The sequence below is a fragment of the Haliotis rubra genome, unplaced genomic scaffold, assembly GCF_003918875.1.
Source record: "Haliotis rubra isolate DU_JTF1 unplaced genomic scaffold, ASM391887v1 Scf516, whole genome shotgun sequence".
NCBI lineage: Eukaryota > Metazoa > Mollusca > Gastropoda > Lepetellida > Haliotidae > Haliotis > Haliotis rubra.
Genome location: NW_025767209.1, coordinates 444956 through 463156, shown reverse-complemented (window position 1 = coordinate 463156; position 18201 = coordinate 444956). Strand labels below are relative to the sequence as shown.

Sequence of the window (18201 nt, the reverse complement as noted above, 5' to 3'; positions counted from 1 at the left end):
CATTTTTACCTCAGAGTTTAAAAGTCTGCCAAAAAAGCAATAAGGATATTAAGATATGTAGATGTGCAAAAAATATTTCCATTTTATTTGTTTTGTTTTTTATGAAAATCATGACGAACTCTCATTATGCGTCATCTCACAAACTGAAAAATCACCTAGGAAATAAACAGGAGTTACTTCCCCTATCAAGTTTTTCTTGACATTGACATTTCACGGCAATGTGACAAGAAAGGCCGAGAATCGTCTCTTGTGTAGACCTAAAGATTATGTGCATTGCAACTAGTGTGTCTATTCATTACCGATAAATTGATAATATAAACTCAAAAAAGTCTCAAAAAAACTCATCAAAACTGTGTGCTGTTGTAAATTCAAATGTAATTCAGGCAAGTTATTTTGTTTGACAACGTCAAAATTAGTGAACAAACAAGAACAACATTATGTTTCTGAAGCTCTTCCTCAGAGCAGTCTATTTACTAACGCTGTGAGGAGCTTGGGAGATTTGTTTCTCTTTGGGCAGATAACTCTAAACAGTTTACGTGTGCATCAGCTGTTTCCGAGATACCATCGCAACGCTCTTTTGATGCAGGGTATATATATATATATATCTGTCAGTGGAAAGAAACAGTACCGTGGTTAAATTCTTGCAAATAACTTGAATGGAATACCTTTCTGTCTATTTTTTCTAATGATGATCTTCTTTCTCGTCACGATATAGCTGAAATTATGCCGGTGTGAAAAAACGGCACCAATGTATTATACTGTCAGTGTGTCACTGACGTGTATAGTGTTAGACCCCGTCAGTGACAGTGTATATACCTTAATGCATTTTTTAATTTCAAGCCTGTGGATGTGACGATATTACCTGACTCACTTGTAATGATCTTCAGTTTTCAAACTGAATTAATGTTCAAAGGGGTCGTTGTCAGCACGGGTACTACAGATATGTACCCCTACGTACCCTGGCCATAATTGGAATACAGAAACGTTTCCAGGATGATTCCATTCCCACTGTGTGGTATTTTTGATCGGAACTGTCATACTGTTGTATTAGATACATTTGATTGCGTTATGTAAGTAATGAGAATACACAGTAACGCCCGATGCATAATGCCCATCGGAAAATAGTTGAACAGGAACAACTACATACAGTTTCTGTTTTGGATTGCGGAATATATGGACTCATCCGCCTTTTACTGTACCGGGTACTTTTCTGTATTTTGACTTTGTTTAGGGTACATATCTGTATACAGAAACGTACCTGGGGTGTGTATCTATAGTACCTGTGCCGACACCGACCCCTTTAGCTGAATTAATTGTTTCGTACATTTGTCTTATCAACAGTTGTTTCCTGTGAAGACTGAAAGCTGACAAACTGTCAATTTGTACACAACTATTCCAAAGCATGAAATTTTGAATTCATTTGATTAGATTAAAATCTGAATTTGGTTATTAACATAAACCTATCTCCAAAAATGACCCGAAATGTCAAGATGTCACAAAGATTTGCCAAATTATCAGACAAAGAAAATTCCTACCATGAGGTTCAATCCTTTCCCTCCATTTTAGATGATTCACCACTCTACTGGTGTCTCTACTTCAACCTCTGTTGGGTGAAGATTGGAAGAAGCTCTACACATCATGCAAGTCCGACAGGTAATTTGTTGTTTTATTGCAGCCTGTACTTGTCATAAGAGACGACTAACAACAGGCTCGGATGGTGAGGCTAGCTGACATGTTTGACGTGTGTTTCATTATCTGTCAGATGTGTAGATCTATGCTCATGGAGTCAATCATTGGAATGTCTGGTCCAGATTCAATTATTTACAGATCTCCATCACACAGCTGGAAAATATGTGAGTGCGGAATGAAATCAACAGCAAACAATTTGCAGTGCACAGTTGCAGCCTTTGGGCTCAACAGCAAAGCTGGAAAGAAACTTTTTTCCGACCTGATTGTTTTTGTTTTGGTCACTTTAAAAGTGTTTCACGAAATTGGTACAGAGGTACAGATAAGCTGTGTATTGGCCTAAATTACTCAAATATTTACGTGAAAACTCAATTCCTTTTCTGTCTGTTGAGAACAAGTACACTTGAATTTTTGTAAATACTCAATATATTTCATCCTATATGCGTACACACACAAATGTCAAATCTTAGCTTGCGTACAGATGGATGGATAAAATAACTGAGGTATCTTGAGAGGTTCTATTTCAACACATGAACTTGGCAACTTGCATTCTTTCTTTTCGTTTCTCATATTGCAGGTCAAATATGAATATCAAACACGGAAACCAACATTTAATTTTATTATATTTTTACAATTACTGGAAATGGCAAAATACCCAATTGAGTTTCAGTGAGGTGAGTACAATTTATTAGGTTATTCAAAAGAAAATTAGGATACCCATTTGAGATTAACACAAGCGAGTACATAACTCAATGACCCAAAATGTTATCTGGAGCTCTGGTGGTAATAATCAAAAACTGGTGTCAATTCTTCCTGTCACCAAGTTCAAGCCGAAACCCTCTGATACAGCTGTAATTGTGTTCTAAGTGAAGTTTGGACTCACTCACTCACATCGATACTCTAACATAATACTTCCTATGTTGGTAAATTATTGATCATTTACTCCAATACAAACAGGCCTCTGTACTAATGTTGCAGGTTTACTACCGAGTGTTGAAGTTGTTGCTGTTCATGTTGACGCCTGTGATGTTGTGGGTGGGGCTGATGGTGTTGACTAACTGCAACATGCCTGTCCTCGTCGTTACCAGGTTTGTACCAATGTTTACTCCACTAGAACACTTGTCTAATGTTCACTCCTCAAGAACACTTGTCTAGTGTTCACTCCCCAAGAACACTTGTAAAATGTTCACTCCACGAAAACACTTGTCAAATGTTCACTCCACAAGAACACTTGTCTGTAGTTCACTCCACAAAAACACTTGTCAAATGTTAACTCCACAAGAACACTTGTCTGTAGTTCACTCCAGAAGAACACTTGTCTAATGTTCACTCCACAAGAACACTTGTCTAATGTTCACTCCACAAGAACACTTGTCTAATGTTCACTCCACAAGAACACTTGTCTAATGTTCAACAAGTTCACTCCACAAGAACACTTGTCTAATGTTCACTCCACAAGAACACTTGTCTAATGTTCACTCCACAAGAACACTTGTCTAATGTTCACTCCACAAGAACACTTGTCTAATGTTCACTCCACAAGAACACTTGTCTAATGTTCACTCCACAAGAACACTTGTCTAATGTTCACTCCACAAGAACACTTGTCTAATGTTCACTCCACAAGAACACTTGTCTAATGTTCACTCCACAAGAACTCTAGTCTGTGTCTGAATGGTCAGGTTGACCTACTAATCCTTCATGCATATGCAAATGAAAATAGGTTGCTGTGCATCAGTTGTTGATTCTAAACAGGGCACTGTTGAATAATCAGGTCTGCCACAGGTCACTGTTGAAAATGAACAGGTTTGCCATTATTATGTAAGATGTCACTTCAAAGGTAAATCGCTTTGGTCAAGTCGACAAGGCATCCATGGTCCATGGTTGACATCCATTTTTCAGTGTTTACGAATAGCGTCTGACCCTCTGACAAATCCGGCAGATTCACCACCGGTCCAAAAGAAGTCTACAACCCGCTGGCCCCAGTGTCCAACTGTATATTTCACAATGACTTTGACTGAAGTTGTTATATGTGACGTGTGACACTTGTTTGCTGTTTAAATCTTATGTTTGTTAATAATTTCAGTGCCAATTATAAGAAATGTTAAATCTGAAAGGTGTGATTAATTCTATTCTATGGGTCTGTAAATTTTCAGTGGGTCAGACAGACATCTGAAACTTACAGGACCCAATGTCCTGTCACTTTAAAACACCATTCGTGAACACTGATTTTTTCGATTTTTGACATTTTATGGTACATTGACACCAACTGTCCAGAGTAATATGTGTCTGCTGAAACATCAAAATTGCCAGGGTTGATTAAACTGGAGAGTTGTTTTCTCCAGCGGAGACTTGTACCCGTCCTTCCTGAACCGAGGCGATGTTCTGTTCCTCACCAACTACAAGGAGGAACCGATCCGTGTTGGGGAGATCGTGGTGTTCAAGGTGGAGGGCCGAGACATCCCCATCGTACACAGAGTCCTCAAAGTGCACGAAAAGTAAGTAACCCTAGTTGCGTTTAGACCACGTTACTCAGCTCGTCACAGTTCGGTACGGGGCGGTGGGGTAGCCTAGCGGTTAAAGCGTTGGCTCATCACGCCATAGACCTGGGTTTGAATCCCCACATGGGTACAATGTGTGAAGCCCATTTTTGGTGTCCCCCGCCGTGATGTTGCTGGAATATTTCTAAAAGCGGCGTAAAACCAAACTCAGTCAGTCAGTCACAGTTCGGTACTCATTACGTCCCTTCACAATGAAAATTAAGAACTCGCTGGCCCTACTCATTCCATCGCTTTTATTTCATTATGCTTGTCCTACATATTGCTTCGTCTATGTCTCTCCGCTACCAAGTACTGTGACCGCCTCCGTAGGGTAGTGGTTAGAGCGTCCGCCCGGAGAGCGGAAGGTCGCGGGTTCGATCCCCGACCGCATCATACCAAAAGACGTTAAAATATGGTACTTGTTGGTCCCTGCCTGGCGCTCGGCATTAATGGGTACAAGGACTGGTCGGCTCGGAGTCAGTATAATGTGTCTGAGTGGGGTATTCATGCTTCACTGCGGCATGGTATCTCAGTGGGCTAGCACTATAAAACCAGCTTCAGTCTGGGCTAGTACCAGCAGCCGCACATACACATACACACGCATGCACGTCGTCATATGAGCGAAATATTCTCAAGCACGACGTTAAACCCCATTTCACCTCACGTCACCAAGTACTGTAATGAGATTTGGACCACTGATCCGTGGTTGGATGCTTTGTACAGATGGTCAAAGAGGTTAACACCATCACTTATAAGGGAATGAGAGGATGTAGCCTTTGCTGCTCTTGTATTCATTCCAGAGGGAATGGTGGGGTAGCCTAGTGGTTAAAGCGTTCGCTCGTCACGCATAAACCCGGGTTCGTATACCCACATGGGCACAATGTGTCAAGCCCATTTCTGGTGTACCTCCCCTGCCAACATGTTGCTGGATTATTGCTGAAAGCAGTTTAAAACTATACTCACTCACTCACTCACTCATTTCAGGGAGAATGGCACAGTGAAGATACTAACAAAGGGAGATAATAATATTGTTGATGACCGAGGCCTCTACCCACCAGGGAAGTTCTGGCTCGAGAGAAGAGACATCGTCGGTGTGGTGAAAGGGTAAGATGCACTGTTGTTGAACATATCTGCCTAGGGATTTAAACACAAGTTAGAGATCAATTAAATACAACAAGCAACATGATTGTGAAATTAGAAATATTTTACCAGTGCTTCATTTGAGAAAGTTATCTCCCTTGAATTGCTGACCTTTCAATTACTTGTGAACTTGATCTGAAATATTTAGGTTATATATGAGGGATTTAAATATTTCAACTGACTGGTAACAATGTAATGAGGACCTTGATAAATGAGACACAATTGATTAAAACAGTTATATATATTATCCTTGTCACAATAGGATATCCCGTGTGTGAATTTCTGTATGGTTCTCTTTTCCAACCTCAACCGGCATGGGTGAGTGAGTGAGTTAGGTTTTTCGATGCTTTTAGCAATATTCCAGCAACATCATGGCGGGCGACACCAGAAATGGGCATCAAACATTGTAACCATGTGGGGAATCGAACCCGAGCCTTCGGCGTGACTAGCAAGCGCTTTAACCACAAGGCTACCCCACCACCCCATAACCAACAGGATGGGTAAAATAGATGAATAAAAAGGAACAAAATATAACAAAACTAATTGTGTAACAGATTTTATGAAAATTTAAAAATTTAAATCACTTGGTAATAGCCACATCATGGCGGGGGACAGCAGAAATGGGCTTCACACATTGTACTCATGTGGGGAATTGAGCTCGGGTCTTCGGCGTAATGAGCAGAGGCTTTTACCATTATTTTACCCCACCACCCCAGACTAGAACTTTAGTAGAAGAAACAGCATGAAACATATATGTGTACATGTCCAGTGTTGAAATGCTGTAATCATGAAAGCAATGTTATACCGTTTAACATCACCTCACCTGGTTCGTGTTATTGTTTCAGCTATGTTTCCTATCTGGGGATCGCTGCCATAATTCTTCAGGAGAATCGTATGGTCAAGGTAGGTCCAGTTAATTATGGTTATAAGTAACTGAATTTCAGTCTGTAATACCGCATATGACCACAGAGGAGCAGATCTCAAAGATAAACCGAGGTCCTAACTTGACCCTTAAAATCAGCATCAAAATAGTATGTTCTGTACACAACCTGAACTACCAAACTTCGTTCATCTTCTCGTCGTGATCAGCCTTCGGAAATAGAATGTCGACAAATCCTTTTGGGTTTAGTTTAGTAGTTGTTTAATGCTGCACTCAGCAATATTTCAGCTATATGGCTGCGGTCTGTAAATAATCGAGTCTGGATCAGACAATCCAGTGATCAACAGCATGAGCATTGATCTGCGCACTTGGGAACCGATGACGTGTCAACCAAGTCCGCGAGCCTGACCACCTGATCCTGTTAGTCGCCTCTTACAATAAGCATAGGTTACTGAAGATCAATTCTAACTCGGATCTTCACAGGTCAAATCCATATCCAGACTAGATTATTGTAACAGACAGCTTGTAGATCTTGATAGGGTCCAGCTTAAGAGACTGCAGAATGCAGCTGCCAGCATCATTTCGTTACAGTCAAAATCATGTCTCATTATGCCAGTCCTCAAATCACATCATTGCCTTCCCATTGAATCACGCATCAACTTTAAAGTTCTTTGCAAATGTTTCCACAACTTCGTAGTGTCATTGTCACGACTTAAAGGGATGTGAAGTGGTGCCACAGTTGCCTGTTGTAAGTCATCCCGAGACCAGTAACCTTGTTCAATAACGTTAGCTACCTTGTTGACACAGTTTTGCCAAGTTTCAGTCGTGATTTTGTTAAGGGATTCCTTAACCAAAACCTCTATGTCACGTAATCTAAAAGTTGTGTTTGATCTGGCAACATCTCCTTTGACAATACCCCATATCATTTCAATGGGGTTAAGGTCACAGTGATAGGGCGAAAGTCGCAGAATATCGTGACCTTTACTTTTTATGTAACTGTCAACTTTGTAGAAAGGTTCACCTTTGTGGGGTTTTATGATCTCATATAGCTGAGGCTTCGTTGCCTTTGAAGGCCGTGCGATCTGAAATTTGTCGAGCCATGATATCATATCACTTTTTCAACTGTTCGATGTCGGGGCTTTACTGTCGGGGTCCTGCACGCTGTGGTATGGGGCATTATCCATTACGATAAAAGACTTCTCTCGTAGAGCTGGTACCAACTTGTTTTTAATCTAGTCGAGGAAAACTGCACCATTCATCTCGGAATGGTAGTCTCTGTTATCTGTGGACTTTGCCCTGAATACCAAGTCACAGCCTGGGAGAAAGCCTTTGCTGGAGCAACCAGCATGGAGAATGATTAGTCTCTCTCCTTTCCCTAGAGGCAGCTGTCTACGTGACCCCTTATCACCCCCATCGGGTACCCACTGACTGCTGGCAGTGTGCGAGGCATTGACCCAGATCTCGTCCAAGTACACTGGCTCGAACCCTTCCTCGCACTTCTTCTTTATAACCCTGAGAAAATTATTTCTCAAGCGAACGATATCAGGGCGTTCACAGAGTACCGACCTATTCTCCCCCGAAATTTTCTAATAACGATACCCGAAAGAGTGTAAGAGCCGCCAGAGTGTGTACTTTGATACTCTGAGGTTGTGTTCTTGCTTCAAATGCTTTTTTTAAATTGTCAGCGACATGTCTTTGTTTTCAGAATAGAGCTTGCTGATAGACTGCCTTACAAGGTTCTTTTGAAAGTTGTCCAAATGTTTTAATTTGTGTGATTTTGACACGACCCCTACCTGCTTCGCATCACCCTCACAATGTTCGTGTTCCAGAACATTTGTCAGTACCCTTGCTGATACTCCTAAAGCTTTTGCTGCCCGCTTACGGGAATTTATTAATGGCATAAAATGGTTTGCCCCTTTCGGCTTCAGCACGGAAAAAACCTGGGTTCGATTCCTACATGAGCACAATGTGTGAACCCCATTTCTGGTGTCCCCCGCAATGATATTGCTGGAATATTGCTAAAAGCGGCATAAAATCACACTCACTCACTTGTTATTACAGACATGTGACACTGCACTGGTTAACATCAGCTCAAACTCCTTTTTCCTATAAATTTTAAATTTGTTTTATTGTTTGTTACAATGTCAGATTGAAACATGTCCATGAGAGAAAGCTCTTCGTATCTGTATCACTTGTATATATTCAATTTAAAAATTAAGCGAGACTTACGTGTAAGTGTAGAGTAAGCAGTAAGTAATCCCTACAGGGAAGGAGAAGGTGGCATATGATCTCTCTTGTTACCTGGTACCTTGGAGAATTGCAATCAAACTTCACCTTACAGGTGGGGCGGTGGGGTAGCCTAGTGGTTAAAGCGTTGGCTCGTCACGCCGAAGACCCGGGTTGAATTCCCCACATGGGCACAATGTGTGAAGCCCATTTCTGGTGTCCCCCGCCGTGATATTGCTGGAATATTGCTAAAAGCGGCGTAAAACCAAACTCAGTCAGTCAGTCAGTCACCTTACAGGTAAGTCTCGTTACCAGGTACCAGGTAACATATGAGACTTCATGAGATTCTAAAGTTAGTCCATAGTATAACTTCACAGGACCAATAACAAAACCATTTTACAAAAACATTTATTATGTAAACATGAAGAGTACATGTCATAAAATCCAATTATGGACAGTATGGGTTACTGGAGATCAGACCCGTGAAGATCTGGACTAGAATTGATCTTCAGTAACCCATGCTTGTCGTAAGAGGCGACTAACGGGAATCGGGTGGTCAGGCTCACTGACTTGGTTGTCACGTCACCGGTTCCCAATTGCGCAGATTGATGCTCATGCTGTTGATCACTGGATTGTCTGGTCCAGACTTGGTTATTTACAGATTGCCGCCATATAGCTGGAATATTGCTGAGTTTGGCATAAAATTAAACTCACTCACTACTGAAGATCTAACCCTGATCTTCACTGGTAAGTCTGTCCAGAATGGTTGTTATAGTACAGTACATGATTGTAAAGATCAACATTCTGAGAATATTAGTGCTGTTTCTCATGACCAGTATTTGTAGTAATTCATAACAAAAAACAAACTATTCTATCAAACATCAAAGCAGATAAGAGACTAAATACACTTGGCCAATCCAAAACAATTACTATGCCCAATTGAAGCCAAATTACCACACAAATTGCACGATTCTGTCCCTGACATTTAATCAGCTCAATTTGTTTAATGCTTTGAGACTTTGAACTAATATTGAGTACAAAATCTATCCCATGTTAACCACCACCAGCTGATGACAGAACCTCACTGCAAAAAGGGGCGGTGGGGTAGCCCAGTGGTTAAAGCGTTCGCTCATCAGGTGGACGATCCTGGTTCGATTCCCCACATGGATACAATGTGTGATGCCCCTTTCTGGTGTCCTTCACTGTATATTGCTGGAATATTGCTAAAAGCACATAAAACCAAAACTCACTCGCTCACTGTCAAAAGAGGGCAACTGGCTTTGAAGAAAATCTTGTGAAAACACTTTCTGATGTTCACCCAGCCGCTGCCATGATTTGATGCATAGGCACCGCTCTACTGCAAGGTGCACAGGTGGCAGCAGACCTTATGCTATGGCCAGAAAACACTGATACAGTGAGACCTCGGATATCCGGACACATTCGTTTTCACGTAAATCGTCCGGATAATTGAATATCCGGATATCTGGATTTTTGGTTTTCATACACCTCAAGGAAAATCCAAAATATTTATGATCATCAAAGCGTTTATTATACATGTATAGACATTCAAAACAGCAGCATCACAACATAACTGGCTTGAATATCGACACACTGCACTTTTATTGCTTTGACTGAATAAACAACATCATTATCACTTGGCGTGAACAAACAACAGAAGGCGACTTTGTCAGTAGAGGCGTCAAATTTACAATTAAACATCACTAGACAAGATTATTTACCTTTTAAGTTATAAGTTGTTTTGCTGGGCATTGTATTATTTGCAGGGATTAAGATTACCGTCGCGTATTTGTCACCATTACACAAAGCGGGAAATAGCAATCAGCTGTGCACCGTTACCCGGCGTGAACAAGTTCAAACGTGCACAATAATATAGCGGGATGAATTCTGGCGCGGTCGTCAGTAAAATATAATACAGAATACTATTATTTAACCCAAAGAATTTTATTTACAGTTTTTATGTAAAATATATATAATCAACACTAAGGTTATCACGGACCCTCATGAGCGTGAATGCGCACATGGAATGGGGTAAAATCACGGAAGCCATTTAAATTCACACATTTTTACCGATGTTACTGTAAACTAGCAGTCAATGGAAAGCGAGCGGTAATCAGTTAAGTGATTGTTGAATGGGGTAAAAAATAAGCAAGCCAGTTTGTTGCTACAATAAATATGATATTTAGAGAAGCTATATTATGCATTTTCTGTCAACTACACTTCGTTTAGATCCATTGAGTAGACACAATAATATATATGACACCGTCTTGTGTCAAAACCGTGGGACTCTCGCACTTCCCTTCACCGCGGTTAGCGGTAGATCAAAGCTTCCCAGATGCGGATAGGTGAGTCAATTTTGTGTTGATTTAGCGGTTTGTTTTGTAAAATGTACCGTCGGAAGCGAAAAGCGAATATCCGTTATAGACAGTCACTTTTATAGCGTAAGAGAGAATGGTTTTTCTAAAATTGACGGGCTGAGGTTTCCAGATATCTGGGGTCCGGGTATCGAGGTCTCACTGTAGACCGGGCGGAGTCTCTAATGCCTGCAGGAATAACGCCTACATTCTTATGGCATGTTCCCATTTCACTTAGCCTACATCCCATTTCTCGCCTACAGTCTTAAAACAACAATTCATGGTCTGGTGACTGTTATTTCATGCATGAGTAATAAGTGTACCCCTACAGATATAAATGGAATCTCCTTTAGTTTCCCTTTAATTTGATTAATAGCTCATGTAGACAACATGGCTTTTGCATTAAAATAAAAAAATGTTTTTCTTTCATATTTTTTGTTCACAGCAAAGCATACAGTACAATATAATACAATAATCAAATGGCACTGGCTGTTAACTAGTACACTGTACTTGAGTTCCTGGATGTCTGAGTTTATTGAAGCTTCAATAAGTGATCTGCTGCGCCCAAGAACCTGAATAGGCGATCTTCTTCCACTTTCAAGTTTTGTCTCAGTCGGTGGAGACGCTGGTCAAGATATCTGTAAACCTCGGAGCGTACGATGCTGCTGCACCATGGTCAATCTGAAGATTGATCTTGTTGTTGATTCAATCTTCTTGATAGCTGTTATGAATTCATAAAATGTTCGGATGATCAGCCCATTATGGAAGCCTTCTAGGTGATTGTTTGTTCTGGGACCAGTGTTGTTGTGTTGATTCCAGGGACGTGGTGGAAATCTTGCATCAAAGTCCACCAAGGTGCTTGTGACGTCGTCGTTAAACTGTGTGATGCCAACTGCTTCTGGACTCTGGTTCAGTACATCTACCCAGATGTATGTTACATTGTGATACAGACCTTCCTGCTCCTCTTGATCTTCATAGCCTTAATCCTTCAGCCAATTGCTTATATAAACACTGATGATAAGCTGACTCCACTTAAAGACAATGATAAACTTTTCTTTTCACTCATACATTATGAAATTGAGCTTCATGTTTTCTGTAGGCGAAATGGGACTCAACCAGTCTCATATAAACTACTTAATACACCAATGGTTTTCAATTTTACTGCTTTCAACCTTTCATTGAAGTGGTATGTCCCATTTGAGTGTGCACTTTAGCCTAGAACGTGCCGTCTTATCAATGAGATCGGCTTATCTACGGTGATATACCGTACCTGTTGTAATGGAGACTGAATTGGAGAATATTACCTGCTGTAGCATTTAACTGTTAAGGGCAATATTACCTGTAGTCTGCCTGTAGTAGACTGATATGGGAAATATTACCTGTAGTCTGCCTGTAGTAGACTGATATGGGGAATATTACCTGTATTCTGCCAGTAGTAGACTGGTATGGGGAATATTACCTGTAGTCTGCCTGTAGTAGACTGATATGGGCAATATTACCTGTAGTCTGCCTGTAGTAGACTGATATGGGGAATATTACCTGTATTCTGCCTGTAGTAGACTGATATGGGGAATATTACCTGTAGTCTGCCTGTAGTAGACTGATATGGGGAATATTACCTGTATTCTGCCCGTAGTAGACTGATATGGGGAACATTACCTGTAGTCTGCCTGTAGTAGACTGATATGGGGAATATTACCTGTAGTCTGCCTGTAGTAGACTGATATGGGGAACATTACCTGTAGTCCGCCTGTAGTAGACTGATATGGGGAACATTACCCGTAGTCTGCCTGTAGTAGACTGATATGGGGAACATTACCTGTAGTCTGCCTGTAGTAGACTGATATGGGGAATATTACCTGTAGTCTGCCTGTAGTAGACTGATATGGGGAACATTACCTGTAGTCTGCCCTGTAGTAGACTGATATGGGGAATATTACCTGTATTCTGCCTGTAGTAGACTGATATGGGAAATATTACCTGTAGTCTGCCTGTAGTAGACTGATATGGGGAATATTACCTGTATTCTGCCAGTAGTAGATTGGTATAGGGAATATTACCTGTAGTCTGCCTGTAGTAGACTGATATGGGGAATATTACCTGTATTCTGCCAGTAGTAGATTGGTATAGGGAATATTACCTGTAGTCTGCCTGTAGTAGACTGATATGGGAAATATTACCTGTAGTCTGCCTGTAGTAGACTGATATGGGGAATATTACCTGTAGTCTGCCTGTAGTAGACTGATATGGGGAATATTACCTGTAGTCTGCCTGTAGTAGACTGATATGGGGAATATTACCTGTAGTCTGCCTGTAGTAGACTGATATGGGGAATATTACCTGTAGTCTGCCTGTAGTAGACTGATATGGGGAATATTACCTGTAGTCTGCCTGTAGTAGACTGATATGGGCAATATTACCTGTAGTCTGCCTGTAGTAGACTGATATGGGGAATATTACCTGTATTCTGCCAGTAGTAGATTGGTATAGGGAATATTACCTGTAGTCTACCTGTAGTAGACTGATATCGGGGAATATTACCTGTATTCTGCCAGTAGTAGATTGGTATAGGGAATATTACCTGTAGTCTGCCTGTAGTAGACTGATATGGGAAATATTACCTGTAGTCTGCCTGTAGTAGACTGATATAGGCAACATTAGCCCTGTAGTAGACTGATATGGGCAATATTACCTGTAGTCTGGTAGATGGGGCTGTGGGCTTGAAGCTGGCTAAGCCCAGGCTAGTGATCCAGCGAGGTTGAGGTGTCGGGATCGAGCCCACCTGTGACCGGGTGTAAAAAACTTGGAATCAACTTTGTGTGCAGACTCTTTCAGTGTTGTCACAACCCCTAGTGTACAGTTCACAACCCTGTGCACTTAAAAGAACCCACTGAATCCGCTGGTATTTGACCAGATGGTGGCCACATGAATACGTGCAAACACCTAGTTGCGGTACAGCAACGCAGTGAATATGGACAAAGTACTGTGACTATGTGTCCCAGTCCACCCAGCTGTGAATGGGTACCCCGTTAGGATGAGAAAGCCACAATAATAATCCTCGGTGCTCTAGTGGCTGCAAGAGTTGTATACTCCCAGGGAGTTGAGATTGATAATGCGATGTGCCGCTGAGATTGACATCCAATGATCGAGGGGAAAAATACCAGCCTTGAGCATGCACTAGTGCGGATATGTGCGCCATATAAATATCCTATAATAATAATAAATAATAATTCGACATGGGGATGTGGGCAATATTACCTGTAGTCTGCCTGTAGTAGACTGATATGGGCAATATTACCTGTAGTCTGCCTGTAGTAGACTGATATGGGGAATATTACCTGTAGTCTGCCTGTAGTAGACTGATATGGGGAATATTACCTGTAGTCTGCCTGTAGTAGACTGATATAGGCAATATTACCTGTAGTCTGCCTGTAGTAGACTGATATGGGAAATATTACCTGTTACAGTGTAGGCTGTTCAGGTGAATATTACCAGTTGTTGTGTAAACTGATATGGTAAGGTGAGGTGAAATGGGGTTTAACATCGTACTTAAAAATATTTCTCTCCTATGACGACGTGCATGCGTGTGTATGTGTATGTGCAGCTGCTTGTACTAGCCCAGACTTAAGCTGGTTTTATAGTGCTAGCTCACTGAGATACCATGCCGCAGTTTAACATGAATGCCCCACTCAGACACATTATACTGACTCCGAGCCAACCAGTCCATGTTGTACCCATTAATGCCGAGCGCCAGGCAGGGACCAACAAGTACCATATTTTAACGTCTTTTGGTATGACTGGGCCAGGATCGAACCCGCGACCTTCCTCTCTCCAGGCGGACGATCTAACCACTACACCACGGAGGGTGGTCTAAACTGATATGGGGAATATTACTTGTAGTGTAGACTGATTCTGTAAGTTGTAGTGTGTAACCTAGATAATACTACTAGTAGTTGTATTCAACAGATGTGTAATTTGTTTTTTCTGATTCTGTTTCAGTATGGACTGCTTGCTTGGGTAGGTGTGTCACTTTGGACATGAGAGAGAGCCTAGTAGAGGTTCCTCAACAGTTCACTGGTATTCCGCCCGGGATCCATACAGCCACAAGCATGATGTACTGGGGATGTATTCAGTCTGCAATACCCGGAGACAGACAAGCAAGATGAACTTTGGGAGGGTTCAGGTCGGAATCCCCAAAGAGAGAGATGAGCAAGGTGTACTGGGGATGTATTCTGGTGGGAATCCATACATCCACAAACATGATGTACCAGAATCACGAGATCGAGACAAGCAAGATGTACTGGGGGAGAGTTCCTGCCCCAAGCAATCCCAAGAGAGAGAGAGACAAGCAAGATGTACTGGGGAGCTCTGCCCAGAATCCCAAGAGAGAGAGACAAGCAAGATGTACTGGGGGAGTGTTCTGCCCAGAATCCCCAAGAGAAAGAGACAAGCAAGATGTACTGGGGAGTGTTCTGCCCAGAATCCTGAGAAAGAGAGACAAGCAAGATGTACTGGGGGAGCATTCTGCCCCGAATCCCAAGAGAGAGACAAGCAAGATGTACTGGGGAGTGTTCTGCCCAGAATCCTGAGAGAGAGAGAGACAAGCAAGATGTACTGGGGGAGTGTTCTGCCCCTGAATCCCGAGAGAGAGACAAAAGCAAGATGTACTGGGGAGTGTTCTGCCCAGAATCCTGAGAGAGAGACACAAGCAAGATGTACTGGGGAGCCTCTGCCCCGAATCCCAGAGAGAGACAAGCAAGATGTACTGGGGAATATTCTGCCCAATCCCAAGAGAGAGAGAGAGAGAGAGATGCTGCAATAGTGGAGATAAATACTGTGTAAATGGAGAGTGTAGTAATTTGACCACAGTTCATGGCTCTTTTAAAGGACATACTCCTGAATATTTCTTGATAGATGTAAAAAATAAAAATATATTCTCGTCAAATTGAAAGGCCATGTTTACACTTTGTCACTGCAGTAAGACTGTATTATAGACTGAGAAAAAGCTGATCTTTGTAAGATTCTTAAACCTCTGACAAGGAAAAATCATTCCATTTAGGACCTGTTGATAATAATATGGAAAATCATGTAAGATTCTGTAAATATAGCATCAGTTAGCCAAATTGTTGCACCAAACTTCCAAAACTTTGGAGTTCCATCACAGTCAAAGGTTGTTTGGTTGACATGTTTCACAATTTGACATGGTCATGATATCACTTGTATGTCTGGATGAGATTTACAGTACGATGTGATACAGCAGGTATACTTCATCTGTGATGACAACACACTCACAGAGCTGCATCTAAAGTGTGAGTGAGTATTACGCTGGTTTTAGCTTTACTACCCATCAAACGTTTAGACTCACCTTCAAATCACTCACTATATGTCATGCATGTATATATGCTTATATCGAAGATGAACTTTTCCTCTAACTTGGGGGACCAACTGCAAACCTTATTCAGATGAATTGCACGAGGATCATGCATCTCTGCAATACCCAGAGACAGACATGCAAAATGAACTTTATGAGGGTTCAGGTCAGAATCCCTAAGAGAGAGATGAGCAAGGTGTACTGGGATGTATTCTGGCGCCAGGAATCCATACATCCACAAACATGATGTACCAGAATCATGAGGCAAGCGAGACAGGCAAGATGTACTGGGGGAGAGTTCTGCCCCTAATCCCAAGAGAGAGAGAGAGAAAGCAAGATGTACTGGGGAGCTGCCCAGAATCCCAAGAGAGAGAGACAAGCAAGATGTACTGGGGAGTGTTCTGCGTAAATGGAGAGTGTAGTAGTTTGACCAAATCATAGTTCATGGCTCTTTAAAGGACATACTCCTGAATATTTCTTCAGAGATGTAAAAATAAAAAACATATTCTCGTCAAATTGAAAGGCCATGTTTACACTTTGTCACTGCGGTAAGACTGTATTATAGACTGAGAAAAAGCTGATCTTTGTAAGATTCTTAAACCTCTGACAAGGAAAAATCATTCCATTTAGGACCTGTTGATAATAAATTGAAAATCATGTAAGATTCTACAAATATAGCATTAGCCAAATTGTGGCACCAAATTTCCAGAACTTTGGAGTTCCATCACAGTCAAAGGCTTGGTTGTTTGGTTGACATGTTGCACAATCTGACATGCTCACGATATCACTTGTATGTATGGATCGGATTTAGAGTACGATGTGATACAGCAGGTATACTTCATCTGTGAGGACAACTCTCTCACACTGAAGAACAGTGCTGCATCTACAGTGAGTGAGTATGGTTTTACGCCGGTTTTAGCTTTACTACCCATCAAATGTTTAGACTCACTTAAATCACTCACTATATGTCATGCATGTATATATGCTTATATCGAAGATGAATTTTTCCTCTAACTTGGGGGGACCAACTGCAAACCTCATTCAGATGAATTGCACGAGGATCATGCATCAAACTGCTGAACAGCATGTGCAAATATCGTGCATGTGAACAGCTGCGTTTTGGTGTAAAGTTTTGTTAAGAATTCACTAATTTTCACTTAGTTTCATCATTTATTGAACTCATGACAATAATCTTTTCAACGTTAACAATTTGTTTTACAATACACCAGTTCATGTGTAAACAGTACCTTTAAACAGTTTGGAATATTTTGCAAAATCTAGTTTAGAACAGTTGACTGAAGTAAGTGGCTACTTTTACACTAGTGAATCTAAACTTATGATGGGTAGTATATATTCCAGCAATATCTCGGCAGGGGACACCAGAAATGGGCTTTACAAATTTTTGACGAGAGTGTTTTTTTTTGTAATTTGTATTATCATTGATCAAGTGATAGTTATTATGGGTCACAGTGTTTAAAGTTTTGAGTGTGGGTTGTGGGTCACATTTCGGATCATGTATGGGCAAGTATGGCAATAGTATTTTTTAGCGGTACGCCTTTATGATAGCGCCCAAGAGTTGCCTCCCTTTGCTTTATTTTTGTTTTGACTCCCTGTCGTATGTTCAACATATTTCGGGATAGTGCTCAGTGGATAAAGAATGCTCTAGTCTCTGTGTCAGTATATATAAAGGCTGGTTGTTGACACACACACAGGGACTAACACACTAACGGGAGAAAGATGTACACAACTCCAGTGATATGAAAAGTCTCGTGTAATTCCATCTTTCTCCCGTCTCCTGCCTATCGCCATCTTCTGACCTACGATCAAGTCTGACAGTCTGTGCCTGACTGCTCTGATTGTAAACAACCTTCGATTAGTATGCTCTCATTGTAAATTTCTGGTGAGTTAATATTTCATATTTGTGACCCATTACTTTAGATTTGTGACTCAATTGCATTGTCCTAAATATCTGTATTGTCATTCATT

General features: G+C 41.2%; 1 protein-coding gene across 2 annotated transcripts; it reads left to right on the top strand.

Annotated features, from left to right (window-relative positions):
- The first annotated feature begins 524 nt into the window (after positions 1–524).
- LOC124292405 (signal peptidase complex catalytic subunit SEC11C-like) lies at positions 525–16604 on the top strand. 2 transcript variants are annotated; one of them, XM_046729488.1, is made up of 7 exons: positions 525–587; positions 1567–1653; positions 2665–2774; positions 4032–4184; positions 5211–5330; positions 6212–6269; positions 14844–16296. In XM_046729488.1, exons 2-7 carry the CDS (start codon positions 1639–1641, stop codon positions 14883–14885), a joined length of 498 nt encoding a protein of 165 aa, XP_046585444.1. In that variant the 5' UTR covers positions 525–587; positions 1567–1638; the 3' UTR covers positions 14886–16296. The 2 variants fall into 2 exon arrangements, with proteins under 2 accessions (XP_046585444.1, XP_046585443.1); XM_046729487.1 differs by lacking the exons at positions 525–587; positions 1567–1653; positions 2665–2774; ... (1 more) ...; positions 5211–5330; positions 6212–6269 and adding an exon at positions 11700–11773 and having other exon boundaries at positions 14844–16604.
- Positions 16605–18201: the final 1597 nt, after the last annotated feature.

Coding starts and splice junctions, on each gene's coding strand:
- LOC124292405 (XM_046729487.1), top strand. CDS start 14,968: ATGTATTCAGTCTGCAATACCCGGAGACAGACAAGCAAGATGAACTTT.